The following is a 27502-nucleotide window of genomic DNA, read 5'->3' as shown; positions in this document are numbered from 1 at the left end:
GAATGACTGCTGCCAGCGCTCACCAGATCACTCGCGGTTACTCCAGGACACATCTTTTCATCTCCATAGTTTTCATTTACACACACACACACACACGCACACGCACACGCACACGCACACACACACACACACACACACACACACACACACACAGTTCAGGGTTTCGGTGTTAAGGAATCCTCAGGCGGGACACCCACTGGAAGAAGAAGCCAGCCGAGCACCACGTCCTGACAGCCGGCCCCGCTCCGCGCCTGCGCCGCCGCCCGCCGCCCGCGCACGGTGGAGGACCGCCGCCAGGGGGCGCGCAGGCCCGGCCGCTCTGTCTCCTCCCCCGCCCTCTCCTCGCCCCTCGCTCCCCGGGCGGACAGAGAAGGCGGAAGTAGGGGTGTCCTCGGTGGGGTTCGGGCTCCCGGCGGCCCGGGGACGCGATCGCGGCGGCCTTGGGGCCGGCGGACTGGCGTCCAGGCCGCCTCGGCTCGGAGTACGGTGCCCGTCCTCTCCCGGTGTCTCGGCTGCGCGGAGCCGTGAGGCCGGTGGAGTCGGCTGCCCAGCGGACGCGAGCGGTGAGTCTCCTTCTGACGTCTCCGGGCGGCCGCGGCCTCTCCTCCCCCTGGTAGAGGACGCCGCCCCCTCTCCTCTCGTTTCCCACAGGTGGAGGACGCCGTCCTTGCCCCTTTGCTTCTCGGAGGTTGGGGACGCCGCCCCCTCTGCCCTCCCCTCTGCTCCCCGGCCCGCAGGGACCTCCTTCCGCGCTCACTCCATCCCCCGGAGGGAATCCCGCGCCGGCTTCGGCCGCCCTGCCTCCTCTCAGCCCGCAGAGTCCCCTTCCCAGAAAAAGATGTCGCCGGCTGGATTTTCCCGTCCCTCGGAGCTGTCACCAGCTTTGAAAAGTCCCTTTTAAGTTCCCATCGACTCTGTCTGTCACTGTCATGGGAAAGCTATTTTTGGGTTCCCTGTTGAACTCGATACGGATCCCAGGCAGCACGTTTGGTTTTTTTTTAAAAGAGGGTTCAGATGACACGAAAGTTTCCTCCGCCGCCCCTGCACTCGGTAGTTCTAGCGATTGTTCCAGACGCTGGATTGATAAAGCTGTTCCTAGTATTTGGCTTTAGGGGAACTCCAGCCTAGAGGTAGGACTGTCATGAATGTGAACAGAAAGCACCTAAAGTATTAACAGCGTGAATACATAGTATTTGCGTGTTTCTTTTGTTTCTCGGGGGAGCAACTTGCTAAATGTCTTGCTACATACACAGGCATAGAAACGAGAAAAACTCTCAAGAAGGTCTAAGTGTTGGCCTTGTGAATCTGGCCACTGGCATTTGCTCCATTCCCTTGTAATTACTAGGCAAGGTAGAAGGGGCTTTTCTGATTTTTGAAGTGTGGGGGGGGCGGGGGGTTGGGGGAAGGTAAGGAAAGTTAGGCTCTTGCAACTCAAGTAAGGAAGGTGTTTCAGGCGCTTGTTGCCCATGGGATGATCAGAGTTTCAACCGGCATGCACTAATTGGTTAATTTCAGAATTGTAACTTGAGGTCTTTTCTGTGATAAATATGGATATGTGATGCTGGCAGATTTTTGGCCAGTTGGAATTTGAAAGAAGTTGTTCAAATCTTTGCCTCCTGGAGAAGAACAAATAGTGCCTAGGAAGGGGACTGCCCCTTGAATCTGTATTCAAAATTAAAACATAACAGTTGACTATTTGGCAGCATTTCTTGGCCTTTGCAGTGCATTTGCGGGTCTTTGCATTTTAACAATAGATTTTAAGGAGTTGGTAAAGAACAGCTGCAAATGAAAGGTAATTTCTCAGTATTTTGTTTCACGTGGTTTTACTTTTATATAAGTTACATGTTTAGCTATGAATGAACTTCTATTGACTTAAAATTGACCAATTCAAGAAACAACTCGTTGATTTCTTTAGCCTGGACCTTTTCTCATTATCAGCTGTTGATCTTAGGAAACCAATTTTTGTGCATCACCCTACTCTCCCCCCCCCCCCCAGTTACTTTTGGATTATAATATATTCCCAGTTACTAATAGGTGGATTTAAGCCATGATTTATCACATGGTTACTTTTAATATTTTATTTGTTTTGCAGTCAAATTAAGTTGGCAATAGTTATATCCCACAATATTAACGAAGGCAATGCTTATTTTACTAGATTCACAACTGCAAAAAGGGAGTTGCAGTCATGAATCTCTTAACCTACAGGATAAGAAATGTCGGGATATACTTTGTTCTATCCCTTTTATTCATTCCTGTAGGAAACCACATAAATTCTGAACGTTATAGTAGAAAAGAGGCTATAAGAAATATTTAACTTTTGGTAAGAATATTCATTTACTTTTATTTATTTTACCTTTATTAACCTTAAAATAAAAAAAGTCAAAATAAGAGGCAGTAAGCATTTATTTGGGATTCAATAGAATTGCAATTTGGGGAGAACAGCTTCAGGCAGAAGCCCAAATAGTGTCCCCCAACTACAGGAGAGAGGCTCAGGGTTTTTACTATAAACACAGTATAGAAAAAAATAAAAAATAAAAGAGGACAATGAGGTAAGTTGTATTAAAGAAGATTCATTGGTGCTTGATGAGGTACCGTTAGATTTGTACTTTATAGATTGGCTTGAGATATGGTCATCAGGCAAAAGGCTGGGTTTGTACTTCATTGATTGGTTAGCGATTCGGTCATCACAAAGTCCATTTTCATCACGCCTTGCAAACAGGATATCCTTGTTCAGGATATCCTCTATCCTTGACTTCTTGGAATGTTGGTGCTTTGGTCCAGATCGGAAGATAAAGAAACAAGACATGCAGTGCAGTTCCTCTAAAACGGCTGCTCTGGTCTTTTTAAATATGGGCCCACTCAGGTCATCTTTCACAGCTTATGTAAAGCCAAAGGCTGCTTTTGTAGCATCTCATGAAGTGGATCCATGTGAGGTTAAGAGGAATCCTAATCCAGCATTGTATTTCCTGCATGGGTGCCAGAGCATCTTCTGTTCACTTCTATAGCTGACTCAAAGCACTTTCTATTCTCTTAATGTTAGTTAAAATAGCTATTCATTGTAGTTAGGAAAATGACTTATCACTCAGGTCATCACAATCCCTAAAAGTTAAGGGGAAAAATGTTTTAACTTGCCAGAAAGAAAAGAGTAAACATAAAAATACCAACTGGCACTCAAAATATTGTTTTACCTTAATTTACCTTTTGCAGTTGCACAGGCCTATATATACTAGAGACATAGAGAGTGACTATCTGAGAAAGTTTATTTGGAAGACATAGAGCGTTTGTGTTCTTAGAGCATGAAAAGCAATGTGAAAATTGAGGACATCTAGATTTTTAAGTGCTCACTTTAGTCTCTCACATTGCATTCCTACAGTGGTATTCCTTTTAAGGTTTTCTAAGTGACACATTTGCTATAAAAATTCTCTAAAGATCTTCAAGTCTTTCGAAGTGAACTGCAAGAGGGCCGTATATAGACTATCCAATAAACTGACCTTTAACTTGACATTTGGGCAGAAAAAATAGACTTAGCTCAGCAACTTTTGCATTTGTCTCCTGGCTGGCACGTTGATGTATATATACTGTACAACCAAATAAATACTAATTTCTCAAAGTGATTTTACTTAAAAAAATAAAATGGTTAAAGATTCAAAAAATAACTATATCTAGAATTGTCAAGGATATGTAAAATGGGCCCTCTTAAACTTACTCTGTTTTGGGGAGTTGGAATTAAAGTCTTTGATACGTGTTATATAACTAGCATTATCAGAGACTTTCGAAAGTTACAAACCCTTTGACCTAATAATTCTACTTCCAGGAAATTTACCTAAGGAAGTAATTGGCCACAAAAATGTGTATGGGAAGACAAATAACAAAGGATATAAACTCTAGTGTCGTATGTCCCCAGATTTGGAGGCTGTGATGGGGGCCTTATGCCCCATCCTGGAGCACAGATACAATGACTGGTTCTGTGTTTGCCACTATCTCCCTTCTCCCTTCCTCTCTGCCTGGACTGCCTAGGAATCTGCATTAGCTATAACAAGGCTTTGGGAGCTATTTTTAACTTTTCGTAAAGATATCAAAAGTAAAACAAAATGCCAATTTTTCTTTACTGATTCTTTGAGAAATTCTGTCAACCCAGCATAATAACGCAGGACAACTCATATTTAGTAGAAGCTGTGTTCAGCATCTTAGTCTGTTGTAATAATAAAAGGAAAGGAAATTTAAATGCAGCTTTTTAGACAAATTTGTAAAAACATGAATAGACAAACATAGTCTAATACAAAATGCGTAGGCTCTGGGGTCAGGTAGAGTTGGGCTCTGATCCCAGCTCTGTTGCTTATTTGTTGGGTAGTCCTTGGCAAGTCTTTAAGCTCCATAGTTCCCACTTTGATAAGGTGAGCAGGAAAATAATTAAATAAAATTGCTATATAGAGCTCCACATAATAACTCATTCTTCCAGGCACAGTTAGTGCTTTGCATATTTTAACATATTTAACCCTCAGTAATTCTGAGATGGATTCTGTAGTTATCCCCACAAGCAGATGAGGAAACCAAAGCACAGAAAGGTTATATAATTTGCCCAGCTCATACACCAAGTGATGGAGAAAATAGTTAAACTGAGACCATCCGATTCCAGCACCTAAGCTCTTAACCCTTCACAGAACTGCTTCTCCAGCCAGAACGGTGCCTCACCCTTTGTAGGTGCTCTCCAAATGCTACTCAGAATCTTTTTGAGAAGAAGAAAAAGGTAGGTGTAGTGCTAAAAAGAGGATGACTCTCTAGACCCACTTTTGGGCATGGTGGCAGCCAAGAATTGGTATAAAAATGAGACAGGCAGATATGATCATCGTCTACCATATTGACAGGAGGCTTACATTCTGTTTCTAGAACTATATCTGGCACATATTAGGAATTTTCCTCAGGTGTAATTACCTACAACAGAGACCTGGTTGTATAGGCTGTGAATTTCTTTTCAACATTAGCTTTTCACTCAAAAATACCAAAAAAAATGGCTTAGAATTTGAAGGCATCCCACCTACCCATGAAAGCAGTAGTTTTCCATAGGCAAGCAAAACCTCACTTGTTTTTCCAGTCAAATAATGAAACATAGTCACTTGACGCAACTGAAGGCAGGGACATACAAGTACACTTTTTCAATTCCATTCTTTCTACATAATAGATATCCCCACACTGAACATTTGGAAGTACTCAGAATTTTAGGTGTAGGAGAAGCAGCTAAGATCCAGATGGTTAAGTTGCCCAAAATCACACACCTTATAGCTGCACATAATCATCTAATCCGCTGTGTATTACTCTGCCTTGCACTCTGCTGGTCTTACTGTTCTGTTCAGCTCAGGATACTTGAAGGAACTTCAGCAGCATAATTAAGTTCTTCAGCAGATGCTTAATGAGCACCTGTTACGGGAAAGACCTTACACTGAGTATTGAGGATATGAAAATTAAAGTCTTGACTTCAGTCACAGGAAACATCTAAACAGATAATTATGCTATAGCTAAGTATTACAATTGAGGTACTTTTCGTTTTTTAACCTTATATTCTATCTATCATGAATTCCATAAGTTATTACTAAACAGTACTCATGAAGCATAGCTCAAAAATATTTGAAACCTTTCTGTAAAGAATATTAATGCAGCTTATATATATTTACTAAAAGGTGACCCGCATAGATAAGCTATAATATACGTGTGTGTGTGTATATGTATGTTAAGGCATGTTTTTCTTGCTATTCCTACAGAGCCATTGCTAATCCGTTACTATGAGTCTGCTAAACTGTGAGAACAGCTGTGTGTCCAGCCAGTCTGAGAGGGACTGCTGCGCTGCCATGGCCAGCTCCTGTAGTGCTGCAGCAAAAGATGACAGTGTGAGTGGGGCTGCCAGTTCAGGCCATCTCTCCAACTCTTTGATGGAGGAGATCCAGGGCTATGATGTAGAATTTGACCCACCCCTGGAGAGCAAGTATGAATGCCCCATCTGCTTGATGGCGTTACGGGAAGCAGTGCAAACACCATGCGGCCACAGGTTCTGCAAAGCCTGCATCATCAAATCAATAAGGTACGTGAGCAGAAGAAAGCACCATGTCCCCAAAACAGAACCAAACCACACAGAACACGGGACATCCCGAGAACAGTCGTATGCTTCAAAAGCTACTTAGGGAAAAAGAACACTGGACAGGACAGAAAAACTGAGAAATTACATTCTTATCCTAGTTCCTACTGTGGTACGAAAGGTGATTTTTATCACCTGCCCTCTGCTGACCCTCGGATAAATAATTCAGTCCCTCCTCATTGCCACCACCCTGTTCTGAATCGCCGTCAGCTCTCTCACAGGCCTCCCTGCTTCTACCTTTGCCTTCTTCTAGACTGTTCTCAATATAGCAGCCAGAGTGAACCTAGTGAAATAAGTAAGATGATGTCATCTCTTCTCAGAACATTGCAGCAGGTCATCTGGAAGTAAAAGCCAAAGTCCTTGTAAGGCCCTAGATAATAGTTCCATAATCCATTTTCTGACCTCCTGTCTCCTGTGCTCTCCTTCCTTCCACCAGTTCACTCTGCTGTTCCTTCAACAGGTTAAGCGTGCTCCTGCCTTAAGGAGCTGGCTTTTTTGGAACATTCTTAGTTAACTGCCTACCTAACACCTTTTACTCCCTCTTTTGTGGCTCAAATATCACCTTCTCATAGGTACTCTGGCTACACTATTTATACCATAGCATGGCTTCCCCGTCTCTCCCACCTCCCAATCTCCCTCATCCAATAAGAAAATAAACTCCTTCAGAGCAGGGGTTCAGATCTGTTTTATTTCTTGATTATTTCCTAAGTGCCGGGAACAGTGCCTGACATACAGTAGGTACCTAGTAAATCATGGTTACTTTAACTGAATGAAGTTATGTGGGATTTCTGTAAATGATTCAAATTCATCTCCCAAGACATAAATTTTACTATAATTCATAAGTTGATGGGAATATTTTTAGATGACTTACGAGTGCTATATAGAACAAAAAAAAATTGGAAGTGAGAGGATTTTATATTCTGCAATAAATAAGCATCCAGTTATATTGGTGAAATCATTTATAAGTAGGTTAAGCTGGCTACTCACTAAGTTTTTCTCTTTCACCTTTTAAATTTTTTCTTTTCTTGTGGTATCCTTTGGTTTTGGTATCAGGGTAATGCTCGCCTTGTAGAATGAGTGTGGAAATGTTCCTTCCTCTTTCGTTTTTTGGAAGAGTTTGAGAAGGATTGGTATTCTTTAAATGTTTGATGAATTCACCAGTGAAGCGATCTGCTCCTGGACTTTTGTACATTGGGAGATTTTCCATTACTGATGCACTCCCTTTACTAGTAATATGTCTGTTCAGATTTTCTGTTTCATCATGATTTAGTCTTGGTAGGTCATGTGTACCATTTTATGGATCGTTGATATTTTTGGAGGTAGAGAGATATACAGTATTTTACCAAGTGTAGAGAGATATACAGTATTTTACCAAGTGTCACCCATGTCCAGGAAAGTAGCTAATCTTTAGCAGTTTTTTAATAGCAAGATATTCATGAAAGTAGTGGAACAGTGGCCTGAAAAGGAAGTAAAACCCACAAAAGGAAGTCTGAGGCTTTTTTTTTTTCCTATCTCCCTCTCAGCTAGAAATGACCACTTACTTTGACTAATGTTCTTAAAGGAACGACTCCAAAATGTCTTATCCATTATAGTCATTCAGGAAATTAAAATGCATCTTAATCCAATTCCATTTGCTGTGGATAATGGTTTCCAGTTTACTTTGTAAGGTTCATATTTTCTCTTAGACATCCATCACTTAGGTTTTGTTTATAGCTTTCTGTGCTTCTCATAAAATATTTGACAGTGTAATAATAACATTAGTGTGAGAGATGCCCCTTTGAAGATCGACTGTGTCTCTCACATTTATTAGTTCTAAGGCATTTGATAGCAGACCCCATTTTTCAGCACCTTTACCTACCACAGCAACTACCGTTGTTGGCTTACACATAGGAGGTGCTCAACAAATGTTTAAGGGATTGATCGATGCTCTTGGAGTCTACTTGACATGCCACCTTTTGTGAGTGAATATTGAGACATCCCAAAAAGTTAAAGGGAATGACAGACACACAAGCTTCCTGAGGATGGTTGTTCCCATCATAAGATAAAATAAACCCTGGGAAACTAAGATATAGAGGTCCTTTAACTTCCTACTACCTTATTTTTTAGACATGAAAATAAAGGAAGACTTTTGTTGCCCATGAGCCAGAGTGTTATAATGACCGTTCAGAGTAAACCTTAAAATGTGACCCTGTAGGAGTAGTACTGATTGGCTTAATTTTTACTTATGATTGAAGAATACACTATAGACATGTTATTGGTATTATGAGCAGTGTATTTAGTTCATCTCACTAGTATGTTGCATAGCTGCTGACAAAACAAGAGGCCTGCTCGACTGCAAAATTCCCATCCTTAACTTTTACTTCATTTTATGCCAATCAAAATATGACTTTATTCCGTTAATTTTTCTTATTTTTTTAGTTAGACTCTGTCCCACAATCTAAAATCCCATAGTTTTTGATAGGTAACCAATATGGTGCTAGTTATATTCATTTCATAAAAGAACAGTTCATTAACTGTCCATAAAAGGATATGGATTTTTTTTTTGCTTTGTTTTTTTGGTGATATTATGCAATTATAATGTGTTAAATTATTTTCCATAGTAAATAATAAATGGAGAATTTATATATGGTGGATTAAAGTTGTTTGTATTTTTTAATGTGAATGTTTATTTATATCTATCAAATGTATGTATCTTATTTTTTTAGGGACGCAGGTCACAAATGTCCAGTTGACAATGAAATACTGCTGGAAACTCAACTATTTCCTGACAATTTTGCAAAACGAGAGATTCTTTCTCTGACGGTGAAGTGTCCAAATGATGGTTGTTTGCACAAGATGGAACTGAGGCATCTTGAGGTATTAAAGTTATTTTCTAGCCATTAGCACATACACAAGGTAGTTCCTGGAGAATAGAGACTTTGCCGTGTCCACCTGTGTATCATCAGTGCTTAGTATTTAGTCCTTGGTAAATAAAATACCAACCCTTTCACTAATTGACTATAAATATATGTGGAAACCTGGAAATTTGTTATTCCATCTACTCTGACTTTGCCCAATAATAAGAAATAAGAAATCAGTATTCTTCAAGCTTTGGGAGTGAACATTATCTGCAGTAAAATGGAAGAGCATTTTAAATACAGGTGTCATATTTTAATCCCATAGCTTCATTTCTGTCATTTTGAAATAAGCAGCAAGTCTCATGTAGCCATCGTCTTAGTACCCTGATCGTACTTTTTTCTGTTTTTCTAAACTGCGTTTTACTATGAACTAAACGGAGTCCTTCTATAGCTTGAGATTAACTGAGGCAACCAGAGAAAAGAACTTGCTTTAAAATTAAATAAATTAATTCTTAGCTTGGTTTTATGAGAAATTAAATATCGTTTCTGTTCTGTTCAAAATTAAGTGTTTAAAACATTTGAACTTGCCCCCTTTATTTAGCTCCTTTTGAAGGAGTGGCTCTTTGGACAGAAAACAGTATATTCTTAGAAGAGATTATATTTAGATTTCTTAAGGATTGGCAAATACTAATCAATTATTTTTTCTTATTTTAGGATCATCAAGCACATTGTGAGTTTGCTCTTATGAATTGTCCCCAATGCCAACGTCCCTTCCAAAAATGCCAACTTAATATTCACATTCTCAAGGAGTGTCCAAGGAGACAGGTTTCTTGTGTAAACTGTGCTGTATCAATGGCATTTGAAGATAAAGAGGCATGTACTAACTTGGATTTGTTAATTTCACTACGTAATTTTTTTTTTCTTTTTTTAATGTACATTTGAGGGGGTTAGCAGTAGATGAGGATGTTATTCCAATTCTAAGTCTATGCATTATCAGTTGTGCAAAAATTGACTTTTAAAAAAGAAATTTCAGTAAACCATTTTAGTAAATCAATGTAGGGTTTACATTTGCATATCTTTCTTAGAAAACATGTTTATGCTACTTACCATGTAGCAGACCCTGCAAGTAACAGAACCTTCTCGGAAAGACATATGCTGATGTGCTTTCCTGTGTGATATTTTCATGGATTGGAGACACAGGGAGAATGATTACTGTATAAGACTTATGCTTAACTCTGAAAAAAAGAATGAGTTGTGAGAACTTTTATGGAGAATAAATTAAATCCCACAAAGTGTGTCCCTTTGGTGTTAATTCATGAGCTATACACGCATAATGAATTCATTTTTCTTGTACATGTTACACTTCAGTTACAATGTTTATCTTTAAGAAGAAACTTTATGGCACCTCACAGCATCTTATGATATAACAGTTTTTTTTCATTCAGAAACTGAGATGTAGAGAGGTGAAGTAATTTTTACGTTAATACTGTAACGGCAAAGCTAGCCAGCACTGAAATGGTGGTCCTGGGCCCCATCGTATGTCCTTTTTACTGAAATAACCTGTATAAATAACATATAATTTATGTTCTTTTATAATTAAGATACTTCCTTCAACTTTATTTCTTAGTTATTCATGGTAATGTTCCCTACTTTCTTATGAGATCAAGCATATTATACTCATTAAGTTAATGACCAAAAAAAGTCAGCTAACTTGCTAAAAAATGGGGAGAAATCTGAGGCATAATTAGAACAAATTGATGTGTTCCCCAACTTCAGTAAGTTAAATGGACTTAACCTGGAAGGTTAATTATGTCTTAAGTTCATTGTATTCTAGAAAACAAGGCTCACCCTTCCAAGGCCTTGGAGAACTTGGGCACCAAAACCTCCTGCCCTAGTAATGCTTCTGTTCTTTAACCCTCTGATAAGAGTTTTAATTAACTCATCACACTGCTGCTGGAAAGTTTTGGAAGAATGCCTTTGGAGAATATGGTATTGGTAAATGATGTCCAAACTAGTCACATATGTTCTGCCTCGGGTTAAAAGAAAAAATTTAAAAGATTATCTTTTGCATCCGACCATATTCTTTTAGAGCTAGAACATGAGTTGAATCTCATTATTGCACTGGCAAAGGGACAGAAAATAACCTTTATATTAATTCTCACTTTTTTAAGTACACATTGATATCCTTAATTTTTTCATGGTGAAAAAATTACTTTTATAAAAATGGATTGTTTTTACTTTTTCAGATTTTCTCATGCTTTTCTTGTATTTCTTTAATAAAATTTAGATCCATGACCAGAACTGTCCTTTGGCAAATGTCATCTGTGAATACTGCAACACCATGCTCATCAGAGAACAGGTATAATGATTCCCTTTCATCAATTAATATTTCTATAAATAGATTAAAGAAGTGAGTTAGGTTTTTAATTGAAAATTTGAATTAGTAAGACAAAATGAATACAGGTTAAAGAAGTGTTAGAACTATGTGAAAATGTTTCATATACATTAATAAGTACTTGAAGAAAGAACAAAATACTTAGCCCTCCCTAAACATTTAAAATTCCTAAGTCATTAACATATATCCATTTTTATGTATATTCATAAAAGTTCCCGACACAACCAGGTAATTTTAAGACACAAATAATCAAAACTCCTCATTTAAAGAAAGAAAACCTTAAGAAATACTTATTTGCATATGGTGAATTAAGGATCTTAGGTATCCAGAGACCAGCTTAAAGAACAAACAGTGAAATAGAAGAAAACAAGTCTGTTCAGTAGCAGAACATGATCTGCCGCCACAGCCCCTGAGACAAACTGAGAGATTTTGAGATTTCCAGGATCTATAGCCACTCTGGTCAGTTTTCCTGTAGACCACTGATGGGGCATCATCAGTAGTAGTTATAATAGAAAACTGTACGTTTGTTTTTTTTTACTAATAGAGAAAGGAAAATTCCATCTGATCACTATCTTCTGACATTTGGGGAGTTTGCCCACAAAATTTGAATATTAGTCACTATTTATACACTCATGAAATCTGCAAACCCAGAGATCATAATTGATTATTGAACAGAAGCAAGCAAAACCTGTCACTCGACTAAACTTTTCCATTTGTCTGTTAACAGTCCTATAGTTTTTTCCAACAAAGCCTTAATTTAACTTTTTTTTTGCTTATGAAGTCTCGCCTCCCAAGTTTTTCTTTTTGTTCTGTTTTATTATTTAAAGGAAACCATGCAGCACATCTAAAACCGTGGTTGTGCCACTGACTTGCCCACTGACCTCTGGCAAGAAATTGATCAGGGAGCAGCAAACCAGCCCGCCAGCCAAATGTGGCCACTGCCTGCTTTTATAAACAAGTTTTATTGGAGCACAGCTGTGCCCGTGTGTCTGCATGTCACATATGGCGGGTTTTCTGCTGCAGTGGTAGAGTTGAGTACTTGGGACAGAGACCATAGGGCCTACAAAGCTGGAAATACTATCTGATCCGTTACAAAAAATGTTGCTGACCGCTGTTCTGGATTATGCAAAGTAAAGGATTGGGTTAAATGGTCTCTACTGTCGTTTCTGCTTAGAGTATTCATGACTAACTAGCCAAACTACATTTCTAAAGGGAATCTGGTACCACTTTCAAAGAATATGGTTTTCTGTAATGTATCTTACCTTAAAGAATGTGTTTCAGCGTCCCCAAATCAAAACCTGAGACATTCTTTAGAACTTTTATTAATGTGCAGAATATACCTTCTAACATCTGTTTCCCCATTATAGCCAAAACATTCCCAGGTTAACAAAAAGCATGAAGATTTATGAAAAGTGGACATGAGGGAAGTACTGGGTTCAGTCCGTGGCTTTAATATATGCCGTTGACTGGTCCATATTAGACGGCTTGGACCACAGTGAGAGTCTTGGATAAGTTTGCAATTGTAGTTGACATCAGAAGGTGACTTTTCTTTAAAATGCCACTAGAGGGTTCCAGTTCCCAGCAATAGGAACAAATTCATTTTTTTGAAATGAATATTGAGTGATTTGGGGATGGTATGAGATACTGATATTTTCTTTCTCTGTGACTTTAAAAATAAATATTTTATCTTTGTGGGCTGCACAGTTTCTGTTGCAACTATTGTGATGCAAAAGTAGCATTAGACAATACGTGATTTTGTTTAGCTAAATGTAAATTTTTATTTCAATTGTGATCTCATCAAACTAGAACATGACATGCAGGGAAAAACATTTTTCAACTTTCGTTTTGCTTTTCAGATACCTAATCATTATGATTTAGATTGTCCTACAGCCCCAATTCCGTGTTCATTCAGTACTTTTGGTTGCCATGAGAAGGTAAGGTGTTTCTTTTTTTTCTTTCGATTCTTGAATATAGATCAAGAAAATGCAGTTATATAGTGCAGTGGAGAATACCGGTGAATGGTGGCGACTGACATGTACTGTACATGTAGACTTAAGCTCCAAAGAGAAATTGGGACTCAGAATATTGATTTGGGGAAGTAGTGAGGATGATGGAAGGTGTGTGATTGAGATCATATAGAGTGAGTGTGTACAGGAAAGAGAATTAGACCAGGAGTGGAGCTGTGGTGAACAGTCTTCGAACTTGATGAACCAGGTGAAGGAGAAGCTGTTGTTTTGGTCTCTAAAATTACTGCAAGATTAGTGCTCAGTTATGTCAGGTGTCTAAAACAGATCATTATTTATGATAAGTTCTTTCTGGAGAGTGCAGTTACACTCTTGCTTTTCCATTACGCTTTTTTTTTTTTTTTAAGTGGTGAAAGAGTAGTTTATTAGAAGAGATAGTACACTCCAAAGGAATAGGAACGGACCCAAGCAGTAGAGAATGGCTCAAGGGCCCAAGGCGGCATTATTAAAAGGAAAAAGTACACTCTAAAGGGTTTGGAGTAGGCCCGAGCAAAGGCAAGGAAGGCTCAAGAGGCTCAGAGGGCCCCATTATGCTTTTTTTATCTGACTTTTTTTTTTTAACCATAAGAATGCATTTTAATAATTAAAAAATTAAAATGAGTAAATAGTATATAGTATGATTACATTTGGGGGAAAATTCTGTATGGTTTGCGTAGAGAAAAAGACTTGAAGGAACTATCAAAATGTTAATGGTAGGTGAGATTATAGATAACTTATTTTCTTTTTGATAATCTACATTTTCTCTTTTTCTATAATATACATGAATTACTCTTAAATAAAAATTGTAATATCAGGACTATTTCTTTCGTATAACAATTAAGATGTTCTTTATGACCTGAGAAGAGTGTGAAGTCAGGAGTGATTCTAATTTGCAATGGATTTGTATAATGAATGAGGAATCCGCGGCAGGTAGAATACTCTTGGTTATAAAAGGAGGAGGGATAAAATGGTATTAGCTAGAGAGAGACACGAGATCAATAGAGAGGTTTGCTTTTTTTAATAAAAATGGGAAAGACGTTAATTGTATTCTGAGAGACAGGGTTAGGGGGAGAGAATCAAGATGTAGGAGAAAGGGGATAACTGAGCCACACTTGTGGGGCTGTTGAAAATGGGCAGATGCCGCTTAGAGCCCAGGTGAAGGATGAGTCTTAGGCAAGAGGCCAGTCATCGCCGAGGCAGAAGAGAAGGACGGGTGTGGACCCGGATACTGGGAGGCAGGTTTATCTGAGTGAAAGATGGGCGAGCACACAGCAGAGAGCCTCAGTGTTTCAGCGAATTCAGAGGCAAGATCTCAGGAATCTGATGGACACAAAGAATGTTGTAGGAGACTGAAGGAAGTGGTGACGTCACTTAAAACCTTTTATTCCGCTCGGCTAGGAGCCTTCCTAGTCCTCACAGCATCTATTCCCAGCTTAACTTGTGCTTGATATTTAGATGCAGAGGATCCACTTAGCACGGCACCTGCAGGAGAGCACGCAGTCGCACATGAGGATGTTGGCTCAGGCTGTTCAGAGCTTAAACCTTGCTGCCTCTCTGCCCCGGGTCTCTGGGTGTCACCCAGAGGTGAATTTCCAAGAAACCATTCAACAGTTAGAGGGTCGCCTTGTAAGACAAGACCATCAGATCCGGGAGCTGACTGCGAAGATGGAAACCCAAAGCTCATATGTAAGTGAGCTCAAACGAACTATTCGAACGCTTGAGGACAAAGTTGCTGAAATAGAAGCACAGCAGTGCAATGGGATTTACATCTGGAAGATTGGTAACTTTGGGATGCACTTGAAATCGCAGGAAGAGGAGAAACCTGTTGTCATTCATAGCCCGGGGTTCTACACAGGCAAACCTGGGTACAAGCTGTGCATGCGGCTGCACCTTCAGTTACCGACTGCTCAGCGCTGTGCAAACTATATATCCCTCTTTGTGCACACTATGCAAGGAGAGTATGACAGCCACCTCCCTTGGCCCTTCCAGGGTACAATACGCCTTACAATTCTTGATCAGTCAGAAGCACCTATAAGGCAAAACCATGAAGAGATAATGGATGCCAAACCAGAGCTGCTTGCCTTCCAGAGACCCACCATCCCACGGAACCCAAAAGGTTTTGGCTATGTGACTTTCATGCATCTAGAAGCCCTAAGACAAAGAACCTTCGTGAAGGATGATACTTTATTAGTACGCTGTGAGGTCTCCACCCGCTTCGACATGGGTAGTCTTCGGAGGGAGGGTTTTCAGCCACGGAGCACTGATGCAGGGGTATAGCATCCCCTCATTTGTTTAAAAGGAAAAAAAGCCATCTGGAGAAAACTGTCTTTTCTTGCCCTGTTCTCAATAATATGCAGACCAAAAAAAAAGGGCAGTGGGAAAGATGTAATACCCACCAATTGAATGTGGTTAGGAAGATCACGTGCCACTTTTTTCTGTTACACGTATCTGAAGCATCTTTCCTTAAGGATCTGCAGATTCCATGCTTTTTCAGAATTGTTACACCTGCAATGTCTGTGGCATATTGCAACCGCCTCTTGTCAATTAGTATACCTCTTTATGGTCCTTTCACGGGCTTTTGCTCCAGAATGTTCTGTTGTCAGAAGCTTAGGGTTAGAGTAGTAAAGCTCAAACCTTTCAGTGATATTGGACGTACCTGAAAAGTTCGGCATATTTTTATAGTATTTTATGTAATATATTAAACTTGAGAGTCACTACTGCCTTGTACCGGTCCCGACAAGAAGAGTTACGACTCTAGAGTTGAGTTCTCATTTTATTTGACCTCTGATAGAGTTCAGAGGATTCAAACCTTAATCCTTGGAAAGTTTTAAGTTCTCATTCATGCCATTTTTGCCCTGGGGTGGTACTAAGGATATTCAGGGACTAATTTAAACCCGAAATATAACCTTATATGTAATCTTGTGAACGTGTTGTCTGTTGCATAATTCTTGTTTAAGTGTCTCATTCTACCTTACTTACATATTTCTGGCTACAAAGGAGCATCTTCTTGAATTTAGAATGCGAGAACCATGTGGATACCAACTGCTCAGTGTTACACTATAAATCCCTTTGTGTCTATTCACTCCAGAGTGAATTCCCCAACCCTGCCCATGTGTTCTGATGCTAAGCTCGTAGGACAAGGGATGCACACATAAAATTGCCAACATAAAATTTAAAATGACTCAACTAGTCAGCTAACATGGCATCTCATTGGTGGTGACAAAAGTTCTTTGAGCCAGAAATGTTCAGCTCTTTTGAATGCCCTCTGAATTGAACTAAACCAATTGAACTAATTGGTTTAGTTCAATTAAGGGGAACAAAATTGTTTTCCTAATAGCAGAATCTCTTAATACTTGGGAGATCATTGGTAACACTTGAGAGGTCACCAGACTAAGGTTGGACGTCATCAGGACTTACATTGAGTAGGTTGCTTTAGTCTGACAGTTCATACATCCGGAGGATCACATAGTGTGTATTGAAGTGGCTGAATGTTCCCAATAGGGAGACGTGGTTTTTGTGCCACTGTACATTTGTTAAAGGTCTGTAGGTAGTAAATGTGGTGAAATCTAGTTCTCAAGGTGGCCCACAACTGGCATGGGCTCTTAATAAAGAATCTAAGAGAACCCCTACTCTATGCTGTTTACACAAGATTATGTTTGAGGTTGCTGGCTATGAGAAATGGGACTGTTCTCTCCAGAGAGGCCAAATCAGAGCCCCCGGCCAGTGTGAAAGATCAGCCTTCATTTCAAGAGGAAGCCAGAAACTTGCGGTTCCAGGCAGACCCAGCCTGGAAAGGTCACTTTGACCCTTCCCTTTACTTTTCTCTCTACTCCCCTGCCCACCCAACGTTTAGGCTCCGGGTCTGGTGGGTTTCTGTTACAAAGTGGAAATAAAGGTCATGCAGAGACCCTGCCCCCCAGCGCCACTGCCGGCCCCACCTGATCATCGACCAGTTGGCGCTTCGCTCCCTGGCAGTTGGTGTCCCTGAGCTCCGCCTGTGCTTTCCAACTAGCTCCCAAGCATCATCGCAGCGGCTGTCTTAGGCAGGGAATCGCACCCCGCTGCTGTGTCTCCCATTGTTTTTCAGTGAATATGTGATCGTCAAGTTCCATTTAAAAAGTAAATGGTAGTTATTTTTGTTGCATAGAAAAAGCCTGAAGGAAATATACTGAACTATTTTTGATGACGTGTTTCTATGTGCTTTCTTATATGTTTTACATTTTCTAGAATAAACATGTACTTTTATCAGGGAGAAAGAAAAACTAAATGTTGCCACAAAACATTCAACCCCACCGAAAAAATGAAATGATATTTAAAAGCTTTCTGGTCTGGTCAAATTTCTTAAAAGCATGGCTGTGCATTAGGCACTGAGGAGTCATTTCCTGCTTTGGTTATTTTGTTCTACTCAGGAATTTTAATCCAAACAATAACAGCTTTTTTGTCTAACTTCAACTTCTAGCTTCAGGTTTCCCATCTCTAAAATAAAGAATTGGATTAGCCGTTTCCAAGGTCCACTCCAACCGTAAAATTCTGTTGTTAAGAAACTAAGTTCTAACCAGCGGCATGTTGACAATACTCATAAAAGGATTTTGCCAGTAGAAACTGCTTCAGCTTAATTTTTGCTGATAAAATACTCTAATTTAGTGTCTGTCAGCTGGGTCTCATCTTAATTTTAATAAGCAATTTTTTTAACCCCCAACATTGAGCATTTTGTAATAAACCAGCCATTTATTTTATACTGTTCATTCATTGTGAATATAGAATGAAAGTAATGATTAACTGCCATTCTAAATAGGAACTTTCGTTAAGACTTGAACTCAGAGTCAAGTCTTTCCTGGATAGCTGGTCTCTTCTGTTTTTCAAATCTCTTGCCCCACTTGGAAACATGCTAGTTTTACCTAGTTGGCCAATTTTATCAACCTTTTAACATTTACTGTTGGACATCATTCTTGGACATTGCTAAATTAAAAGTAGTTTCCTTTTTTCCCAGAGATGCCAACCTAATGTTGGATGAAACTTGCCTCAAGTCTTACATTTTGCTATTGGGAAACAAGTCATGATGTTGGTTTATAGTTTGGTAGTTTTTTACTATCCTTTGGCTGTTGCAGCAATGACAGTTTCTGGCTATTCTACATGATGATTCAACTTTTATTTGGGGGCATAAAAATAGGAATAGAAGAGAAAAAAGTGAAATAGAAAGAAAGGTAAGTTTTTTGCCCTAGTGATGGGCTAATAGATGTTGGACGATCTCTGGCAAACAGTTTCGTGGTAGGTATAAAGCTGTGAAATTATCGTCCATTACTGCTTATGCCAGTGGGTCTACAATCAACTAAGAGCATGTTTATGACTCCGGCATGCAGGTAGGATGCGTTCTTCTTAAAGAGGAGCAATGGCTTGTCATTCCTTTATCCAGGGGTCTCTCCAGGCTCTGGTGACCAGAAAACATCTTTAATTATTACGGAGGTTTGAGACTTGGAAGTACTTTTCCTTTATTCAGGTACTGCTGCTCTCTTTTTGGTTTGCCTCCATTAAATTCTCACTGTTTTACCTAAAATACCATTAGGTGTTTTTGCAATGCCCAGTTCCATAGAACCTAAGCAGCGCAACGCCTTAAGGAAATGAAAAAGGGCCAATAAATAGTCATTTGTATTTGTTTTTGAAGTACATTTTTTAAATTCCTAGGTCCACTTGATAAGCCGTAGTTAAGTTTCACAGCTGCTGTCATCGTGTCTATAGACTGGAGTTGGCACTTCCAAATTCACAGGATCCAGAAAGATAAGCCAATGAAACCAAATGAGATAGATCTCTGCAGATTGTAACATTCAGTTACAGCCTTCACTTTTACTCAAAGAAACACTTGCAAGGAGATGCCTGGTTGTTTCCGCTCAATGTCACCTAAGCCTTTAATGTTCTAAAGTTTTTTCCTCCCTGAAAATTCTGTTTGTTATTATAAAATTGTAAAATACTAAGAAATCATTCCAGATGGGGAAAGCATTTTGTGGGCTAAGGAGATGGGTGGGGTGCTTTTTCTCTCTCAAAGTGCTTTCTCAGCAGGACAAAGCCCAGCCTTTAGGACGAGAGGGAAGGAGGACGTTCTCTCTCCAAGTTTGAGGCTCTGACTGGGGGTGCAGTTTGGTTCCCAGAAAGTCACGGTTGCACAGCTGTCAGGCGCTTCCAAGGCATTTTCTCTGACACGGAGGCCCTCCCTTCCTTCGAGCCTCCTTGCCTGTGTGGACTGACTGCATTTATCCCAATATTCTCTGGGTAAAAGCCAAAGTGCCGTGGGAAGAAGGGCACTGATTCCTGTATTCCAAGGAGCAAACGGTACCCGTCGTCCCAGCTACTCATAATGACATTCTCTTCTACCCTGGTCCTCGGGAGAATGGAAACTGAGCGACAGGGACGCTGTTCGCTGCTGAAACCCTGTACTTAGTGCTGTACCTGGCACACGGTACACACACATCCATTTACTGATGAACTTTTAACGAAAATACTGGTTGAAACTGACCAATGTCTGGTAGTTTATCATGTAAGTTTTAGGTGGTAAAGCATAGATGTTACTTTTTTTGCTTTCTTTCCCCCCAGCACTTTATTATGAAATTTTTCAAGCATGCAGAAATGTCGAAAGAACTCTACAGTGAACATCTCTCACCTAGAATCTACAAAGAACGTTTTGTTACATTCACCTCGTCACTTAAAAGATGTTACTTTTAATATGATGTTTTCAAGCTTGACTTTTTAAAAATCTCATGGCTAAGGAGAACTGAACAGCTTAGATGGCATCTTTAACTGGGGAAACCTGTGATGTATGTGTGGTCGCTGGAATTGTAGTCCTCACTTTAAGCTAGTTTTAAATGTGTCAATCTGTTATGTTGAATTTTAATCTTATTTATTTTGCCTGAAGGGATGGCTTTTACAATGGATTTATCTGAAAGTCCTTGATCAATCGTGCAGAATATTCTAATGTCATTTTCACACTCGATAAACTATTCAATTAATTTCTCTGGTGAGAATGTAATTTGGGGTCTATTTTGCTTATACAAGGTTCCAGGATTATCTTCCCAGAAGGCTGACGTATAATTTAGCATATAAACCACTAAATTAGGAACTAAGAGACTTAGATTTTACTCCTGAGTGAACATGGGCAAATCAGTTCTCTCTGTGTCCATTTATCTACCTGTGGGGTGGGGACTAGAAGTTGAAATTAAGATACTATAATGGTAACATTTATTAATGTTTAGATCTATTAAGAAAGACACTTTATGAATCCAGGGAGCCTCTTATAATTTTATAACTGTATGACAAGCTGTGGAGTGAAATCTGACTTTTGAAAAGTCGAAGCAGTGCAGTGGTCAGAGTCTTATCAAAACGTCTGCTGTGGCTAGAACTTAACTATTGCCATGGAATCTGTGCGTGGTTTTCCTAATCCACTGGACTCTGAAAATAACGTGACTTGTGAGAGGGAGTGGATGTAAATCTGGGAGGAGGAAGCCTGGAAACCAGTGTTCAGTTCAAGAGCAGGTTGTATGGAGGCGGGGGGTTAAAGGAATTATCCAGATTTACTGCGACACGCCCTCCGCTAGTCTCCCCAAGGCCCCCCGCCCCCCACGCCACACACAACACAGAAAACAAGCCAGCCCTGCCTGCGGCTTCGCCTCAGAGGGTCTCCATCAAGTCTGTACAGCTGAATTGCAGGGTCTCTGTACTCCATGTAGGAAACAAGCGTGACCTTTCTAAACCTAGATTATGAATGTATGTTCCCATTTAACTCACAAAGACACAAAGGAGTTTTTATTTCAGATCACATCTTAGTGGTTGCAAGGATATGACCAAAACCGTTCCTTGAATGGCACCTTACTAAATATTACTTAGAAGAAAACAAAAGCCCAAGGACACGCCTAACTGCTCCTGTTTGTTGATACTCTCTTATCAGCCTGTATATTGCCCCCTCATCTTTACCTAAAAAGTACTCTTAATTAAAATGAAATATATATTAAAATGTAAGTGATATTGCAGGTGTTTTTTAATAAATAACTAGACCACTTGGACTTTTTGCTTTATCTTTGTTCTGTTTCGGAGACTGTAACTCACTCAGTATATTGGGAGGGAAGAACGATCGCAGGTGCTAGTTTTCACTTGCAATAAAATCAATATCCTGCTTCTTCCAGAAATAGCAAATGGGGGTTCATTCTCATCCTTGGTCTAGGCTGCGGTTTCTGCCCTCGGGCCTCTAAGACTGCATTTTGCAAAACAAAATTAGGCCCAAAGAGACAGGATACTAAGCTGGTCAATAGAAAGTGTGAAACCAGGTAACAGCGTGATCTTATTCCCAACAGGTAGATGAGGAGCCCAGGTTCTCCCCAGTTCCAGGGCTGTGGCTGCCGGTCGCCTGTTAGCAAGCTCCCTGGGTGAGGTTTTAAGTGCCAGCTGCTTCTATTGCGGGGCAATTAAAATCAGTTCTAGTAACCTTGCCATGGGCCAACCCCTGTCTCGTCTAAAATAGACTCAATTTTCCAAAGTGGGGTGTAAAAACTGTTAAAACATGTCAATGCTTTACAAAATTCCACCTTAATATTTAAAGTTCCAAAAGTGAAATACTGTTATTAATCCCAGAATAAGTTTTAAAAAGATTTTTTTTAATTCCACCTCTGTTTTGGGTTAGCTTCTTGACACTTCAAGTTCACTCCTGTGAATGTCTGTTACGCTGTTGTCAACATTTTTAAAATTAACTTTTGTACAGGGACCAGCAGGAGCAGGATTACTTTATAAGTAACAAGTGTAGCCTTGTCAGGAAATGATACATAATCACAAAATTTTCCACTTGGTCTGGGTAGGAATTTGTACATTTTAATATAAAAGTGAGTCAACGTGTCTGATCTTCACAGAATGGATGCTCCTTGAAAGCTACATGATAAAACCACACTGCAAAGTAGATCCCAGAATCCTTAAAAACTATCCTTCCCATCCTTACCCTGCCTTGCCACTGACTGCTCTATCCTGATTGGGGGTGGGGGTGGGGGGGGAGAACCAGCCCCTATCTGAGGTCAGGCCTCTTTGTCTTAATCTCAGGTTCCTTTCCCCGAGCTGGTCATTTATCTTGAGGTGTCTAGATAAAAGTAGACAAAGCCCCACCAAAAGTGCTTAAAGACAGTTACTTATCCTTTAGGATAGTTAGGAGCTGGAAAGTAAAGTGTATTTCAAACCTAATCTGATACTCCTTTGGAGCCATTGTTAAAGTAGAAGAGGGAAGAAAGCAGGTTTTCTGAATACACATGGAGCTGAGTTTGACTTTTTTTATGTCTTTAGATTCAGTGTTTGCAATCTTGTGTTTGCTCACTAACTACAGTAAGTTAGATATTTGATAGATAGATAGATAGAGATTGATAGATAGGAAGAAAGAAATATGTATACTGACAACTGGAAAGAAAGGTTCATGAAACATTTGCTTTAACTACATCTGATACATTCTGATATTTTCTGGTCCTGCTGCTCCTGCCTCTCTCTCCTTCCCTCAGTCTAAGGTAATCTCAGTGTTTTATGGAATAAAAGCCCTTCTACTCTCTTTTTCCAAAATATGGAGCTTCTCCCTCTCTACTGCTCCTCTAAATTCTTCTGTGCACTGAAACTTTAGGAAGACAAAACCCTGAAAGATTTACAAACTCCCCTTTGGCTTTTCGTTTTGTTTTGTTTTGTTTTGTTTTTGCCAATATACCTCCTCTGAGGCAATGAGGTAGTTGCTACCTGTTTGAATAAGGGGAGTGGGGAGTGGATGGGGAAAGGAGGGCGGATTTCTTAAAATCTCAGAGTTACTGGCAACATGAGGTATCTCCTTAATTAGACTCTGAGCTTTCAAGGAAAGGGCCCGCCCTTCTTTATCTCAGATTGGAATCAGAGCTATCTAATATGATCCTGGCCTTAGTTAAAGGATAATTTTCAAAAGAGTCCAATTATGGCTCTTATACAGATATCAAATGAGCACACGCTACAGATTTTATTAACTCTTACTGAGGAAACCAGACAGATACTGTAATTCATTCAAAGGAGAATCCAAAGAACAGACACACAGACCAGGAATATTTAAATGAATGTCCAAAAGGAGACAAAACTTAGCTTCCTTGTCGGAAGGGGAGAGAAGTCAAGAAACAAGAGTGCTGTCCACTTATCCACAGGACAGAGCTGTAAGATAGCTTAGCTTCCTTAGATCAGAATCTGATACCCCTGAAGGGTGTGCTGTAGACCAGACAATGCATAGTGTTCCATCAAAGCACGAGATTTCCCCACACCCTGAACTAACCATAGTTCAATACAATGTGTGAATGATAAGTAAATACATCTGTAGTGCCCCTTCCTCCTGCCTACAACTGTACCACTGTCAGTTGGCTCCAAGACTCAAAAGAGCCAACCCCGTTTAAGGGCCAGGTGGCAGTAGGGGGCGGCAAAGCTCCATCCCTTAAGAATGCCGCCTTCTTCAGGAAGAAATTTGTAAAAGAGGATTAACCTGGAGTCCTTGGACTTTTAAGGAGCCCATAAATTCCCCTGAGATTGTATGCAAAAAATTGTACTTTGTGAATTTCTCTGGGAAGAGAGTTTTTTTTTTGTTTTGTTTTTTTTTGCTTTAAGTCTATTGAAAGTTACAAAATGCTTTCCCCAAATATTAGAAATTCGATGTCCCAATTGTCATATTCGCAAGTTGGTTGCCAAATTAGCTTTGAATTAAAAACACCTGAGGAGGGTGGCTGGTTAGCACAAAGGGTTAGAGCGTGGTGCTGAGAACACCAAGGTTGCCAGTTAGTTCCTGCATGCCACTGTGAGCTGCGCCCTCCTTAAAATAAATAAGTAGATAAGTAAAATAAAAAGACTTGAGGAATTATTAGGTCATCCTATACAAAACTGCCATTTTTGTAAGGTCAAAAAGAGTTGACGATCAGCCATTTCTCGAGGTTCAACCTTGTATATACAGATTCCTGGTTGTTCCCTCTCCCCTGCCCCTATCCTGACACAGCCAATGAGGTGGATGAACATCTAAGATAACTGCTGTCATGCAGGGAGTCACAGGGGGTCTCTGGCCCCGCTCCCCACATAAGAACGCAGGACATGGTGAGGCCAAAAAGGAACACCCACGCAGCCATAGGTAGGGGAGTCACACCACTATAGTCTCGCTGGCGCCTGGGTTGGAGACACAGGAAGCAGGAGCCACACTGTTTGCAACCCTCACTGCACCACCTGCAGGCTCCGCCACCATCTTCTTGCTAGCCCCCATTTTCTGCTAGCGTAGCCACAGTAGTTATATTAGTGGCCAATGGCTCATTGGTTACAGCTGACAGCCAACTAGCTACAGCTGATGGCCATCCAATCACAGTTGATGGCCATTTACTACCTGAGCCAGCAGCTTTCTATGTGAGGCCGAGAGCCTAGAAACTGCTTTCTGGGGCTCTGTCCCCACACTCCACCCCTACAGGTTCTCGCCTCACAATCTACGCGACAAGCGTCTTCCGCGAGGGGCCCTGTGTGAGGAGCCTGGGGGTGAATGCAATATCCTGGACACAGCCAGGCTCTCTGGGCACAGCCAGGGTTTCTCAGGGCACCACCAGTGCTTCTGGGCACAGCCAGACTTCCTGGGCTTCTTAGGGTACCATCAGTCTCCCCGGGCACAGCCAGGGCCTCTTAGAGCACTGCCACTCTCTCTGGGCTCAGCCAGACTTCCCGGACTCAGCCAGGGCTCTCAGGGCACCGCCACTCTCTCTGGGCACAGCCAGACTTCCTGGCACAGCCAGGGCTCTTAGGGCACTGCCACTCTCTGGGCCTCTCAGGGTACCGTGCTGGAATAACAGCTACTCACAGTAAAGGTGCTTACATCTTCTCAATGGCAGCTGGTTGGGAAACAAAAGCAAACATCCTCCAGTTCCACTACATGGTGGTGTGTAAGGCAATTCCCCATAGTCCATAGTCATTCACCAGGGCTGTCCTGGGGGTGAGGGACGACCTTGACCTCACCCTCATCTCCTACGGAGGACTCAGCAAGCGTTACCTCCTGGGACTACAAGTCCTGCATCCAGGCTGCCTCAGCAAGCACTTCCCAGCCCACAGGGCCTCAATGACCTTCGCTTTCTCCGACCTATGCTGGTTGGGGAACCGTCCACGTCTTCCCACCCCTCCACGGGGTCCAGCTCTCCTGCAGCTGCTCCTCCTGGTCTTCCTGAGACTAAGTGTTCATACGCACAAACTGCTCCACCGCCTTTCGGAGAGCTTTGGCCGGCACCGTACCCTGCTCGCTGCGCCATTTGTCGGCAGGGAGTCACGCGGGGTCTGTGGTCCCACTCCCCACATAAAAACACAGGACATGGTGAGTCCAAAAAGGAACACCCACGCAGCCATAGGTAGGGGAGTCATACCGCTATAGTCTCGCTGGCGCCTGGGTTGGAGACACAGGAAGCAGGAGCCACACTGTTTGCAACCCTCACTGCACCGCTTGCAGGCTCCGCCACCATCTTCTTGCTAGCCCCCCATTTTCTGCTAGCGCAGCCACAGCAGTTATATTAGTGGCCAATGGCTCACTGGTTACAGCTGACGGCCAACTAGCTACAGCTGATGGCCATCCGATCACAGTTGATGGCCATTTACTACCTGAGCGAGCAGCTTTCTATGTGAGGCCGAGAGCCTGGAAACTGCTTTCTGGGGCTCTGTCCCCACAACTGCCATCTCCCATTTGAAGTTTAGGGGGAAAGGGCCCCTCCCAAGGCTTCAGTGTTGACCCCATTCATCTCCAACCATGCTGAACAGTGAGAACCAAGTTGCTATTGGGGCCATCACCACCACACAGTTCCCCGCAGGGTTTTCTCAAGGTGTCTGGTCTGAGGACCAAAGCCTCAGAATCTCCTGGGGTGCTTGTCATTAGGCCCCACACCAAACTCCCAGAGTTAGACTTTCTGAGCGGTAGGCTGGGGAGTCTGCATTCTAAATTGGTTCCCCAGGGGACTCTTTTGCAAAATAAAAAGTAATTACAGGGCTGAAGCTGTCCTACTTCAGGCACATTATGAGAACGCAGGGTTCTTTGGGGGAAAAAAAAAAAACAATGCTAGGGAAAACAGATGGCAGCACGACAGGTGGAAGACCAAGTATGAGATGGACTGAGTGCATAAAAGAAGCCATGAGTCTCCAGGAGCGGAGCAGAGCGTTGAGGACGGGACACCGGACATCACTCATTCATAGGGTCTCCGGGAGTCAGACCCAACTCAAAGGCAGGTAACACACACACACAACCACAAGAGATGGGAGGAGAGAGTACTAGCTGAGGTCTAGCGACCAAATTAAGTATAATTATTAAAATGGTAAAAGTCACAGCTCTCGTTCAAATATAGAATGGATACGTGTCACAGGTTTTTGTTCAGCTCATTAATTTACAATGGAACCATTAAATTAATGGTCAGCTAACGCTGACTCCAAGAGCATTTGAAGACAAAAGGTTTATGTAATTCATCAAGGAAAGCATTTTCAAAACAAAAAGAAAGAATGTTAGAATAAGATTGCTAGGTTACAGAAGAAACTGGTTAATGTCCTATGGGCTAAAAGAGCCATAACCTCTGGGGTTAGCTTTCCTACCGGATAGAAAAGTATAAATTAACAAGTAACTTCACAGTATCTGGGTCATAATCAAATGATAAATAGCAAAGTCAAACACAGATACATTCTCCTAGAAAATTAAATAATCCTTGGGTGAACTTGTTAAATAATTCCCCAGTCTGACTTTGAGAGGACAAGCAGCCCAATTTTTTGCCGTACTAGCAAGTTTTAAGTAATTTTTTTTTATAGTACAGGAAGAGCGGAAAATGGCACGTGTGGGCTCCTCAGCTCTGGGAGAAAATTCAGGCTGGAGCAGATATATTCAAACCCAAGCAGCAATTAATTCAAGAGGAGAAAACTGACTGATATTCAGAATTCTTGTATAACCTCCTTGGATTTATTTTAGACACTAGCTACAATCATTTCCTCCTGCTTCTTAAATAAGCAATCTGTCATCTTTGTAGTTATTTGGCTTCCAAACTAGTCACTCCCTAATAAATTCTCTTTGAAGTTTATCTAAAAGTTTGCTAAGATTTTTCAACTTGGTTCTTTTGTTTTGAATCTAAAAATTCAGGCACTT

General features: G+C 41.0%; 1 protein-coding gene across 1 annotated transcript; it reads left to right on the top strand.

Moving 5' to 3' along the window:
- Positions 1 to 369: 369 nt before the first annotated feature.
- TRAF6 (TNF receptor associated factor 6) lies at positions 370 to 21410 on the top strand. The gene is made up of 7 exons (XM_019738563.3): positions 370 to 563; positions 5757 to 6073; positions 8833 to 8983; positions 9679 to 9837; positions 11252 to 11323; positions 13216 to 13293; positions 14818 to 21410. The coding sequence occupies exons 2-7, from the start codon at positions 5778 to 5780 to the stop codon at positions 15637 to 15639; spliced, it is 1578 nt and encodes a 525-aa protein (XP_019594122.3). The 5' UTR covers positions 370 to 563; positions 5757 to 5777; the 3' UTR covers positions 15640 to 21410.
- The last annotated feature ends 6092 nt before the right edge of the window (positions 21411 to 27502 follow it).

The sequence above is a fragment of the Rhinolophus sinicus genome, chromosome 14 (genome assembly GCF_057876585.1).
Source record: "Rhinolophus sinicus isolate RSI-liver-muscle chromosome 14, RSI-T2T, whole genome shotgun sequence".
Lineage (NCBI taxonomy): Eukaryota > Metazoa > Chordata > Mammalia > Chiroptera > Rhinolophidae > Rhinolophus > Rhinolophus sinicus.
This window is presented reverse-complemented; position numbering and strand designations above follow the sequence as displayed.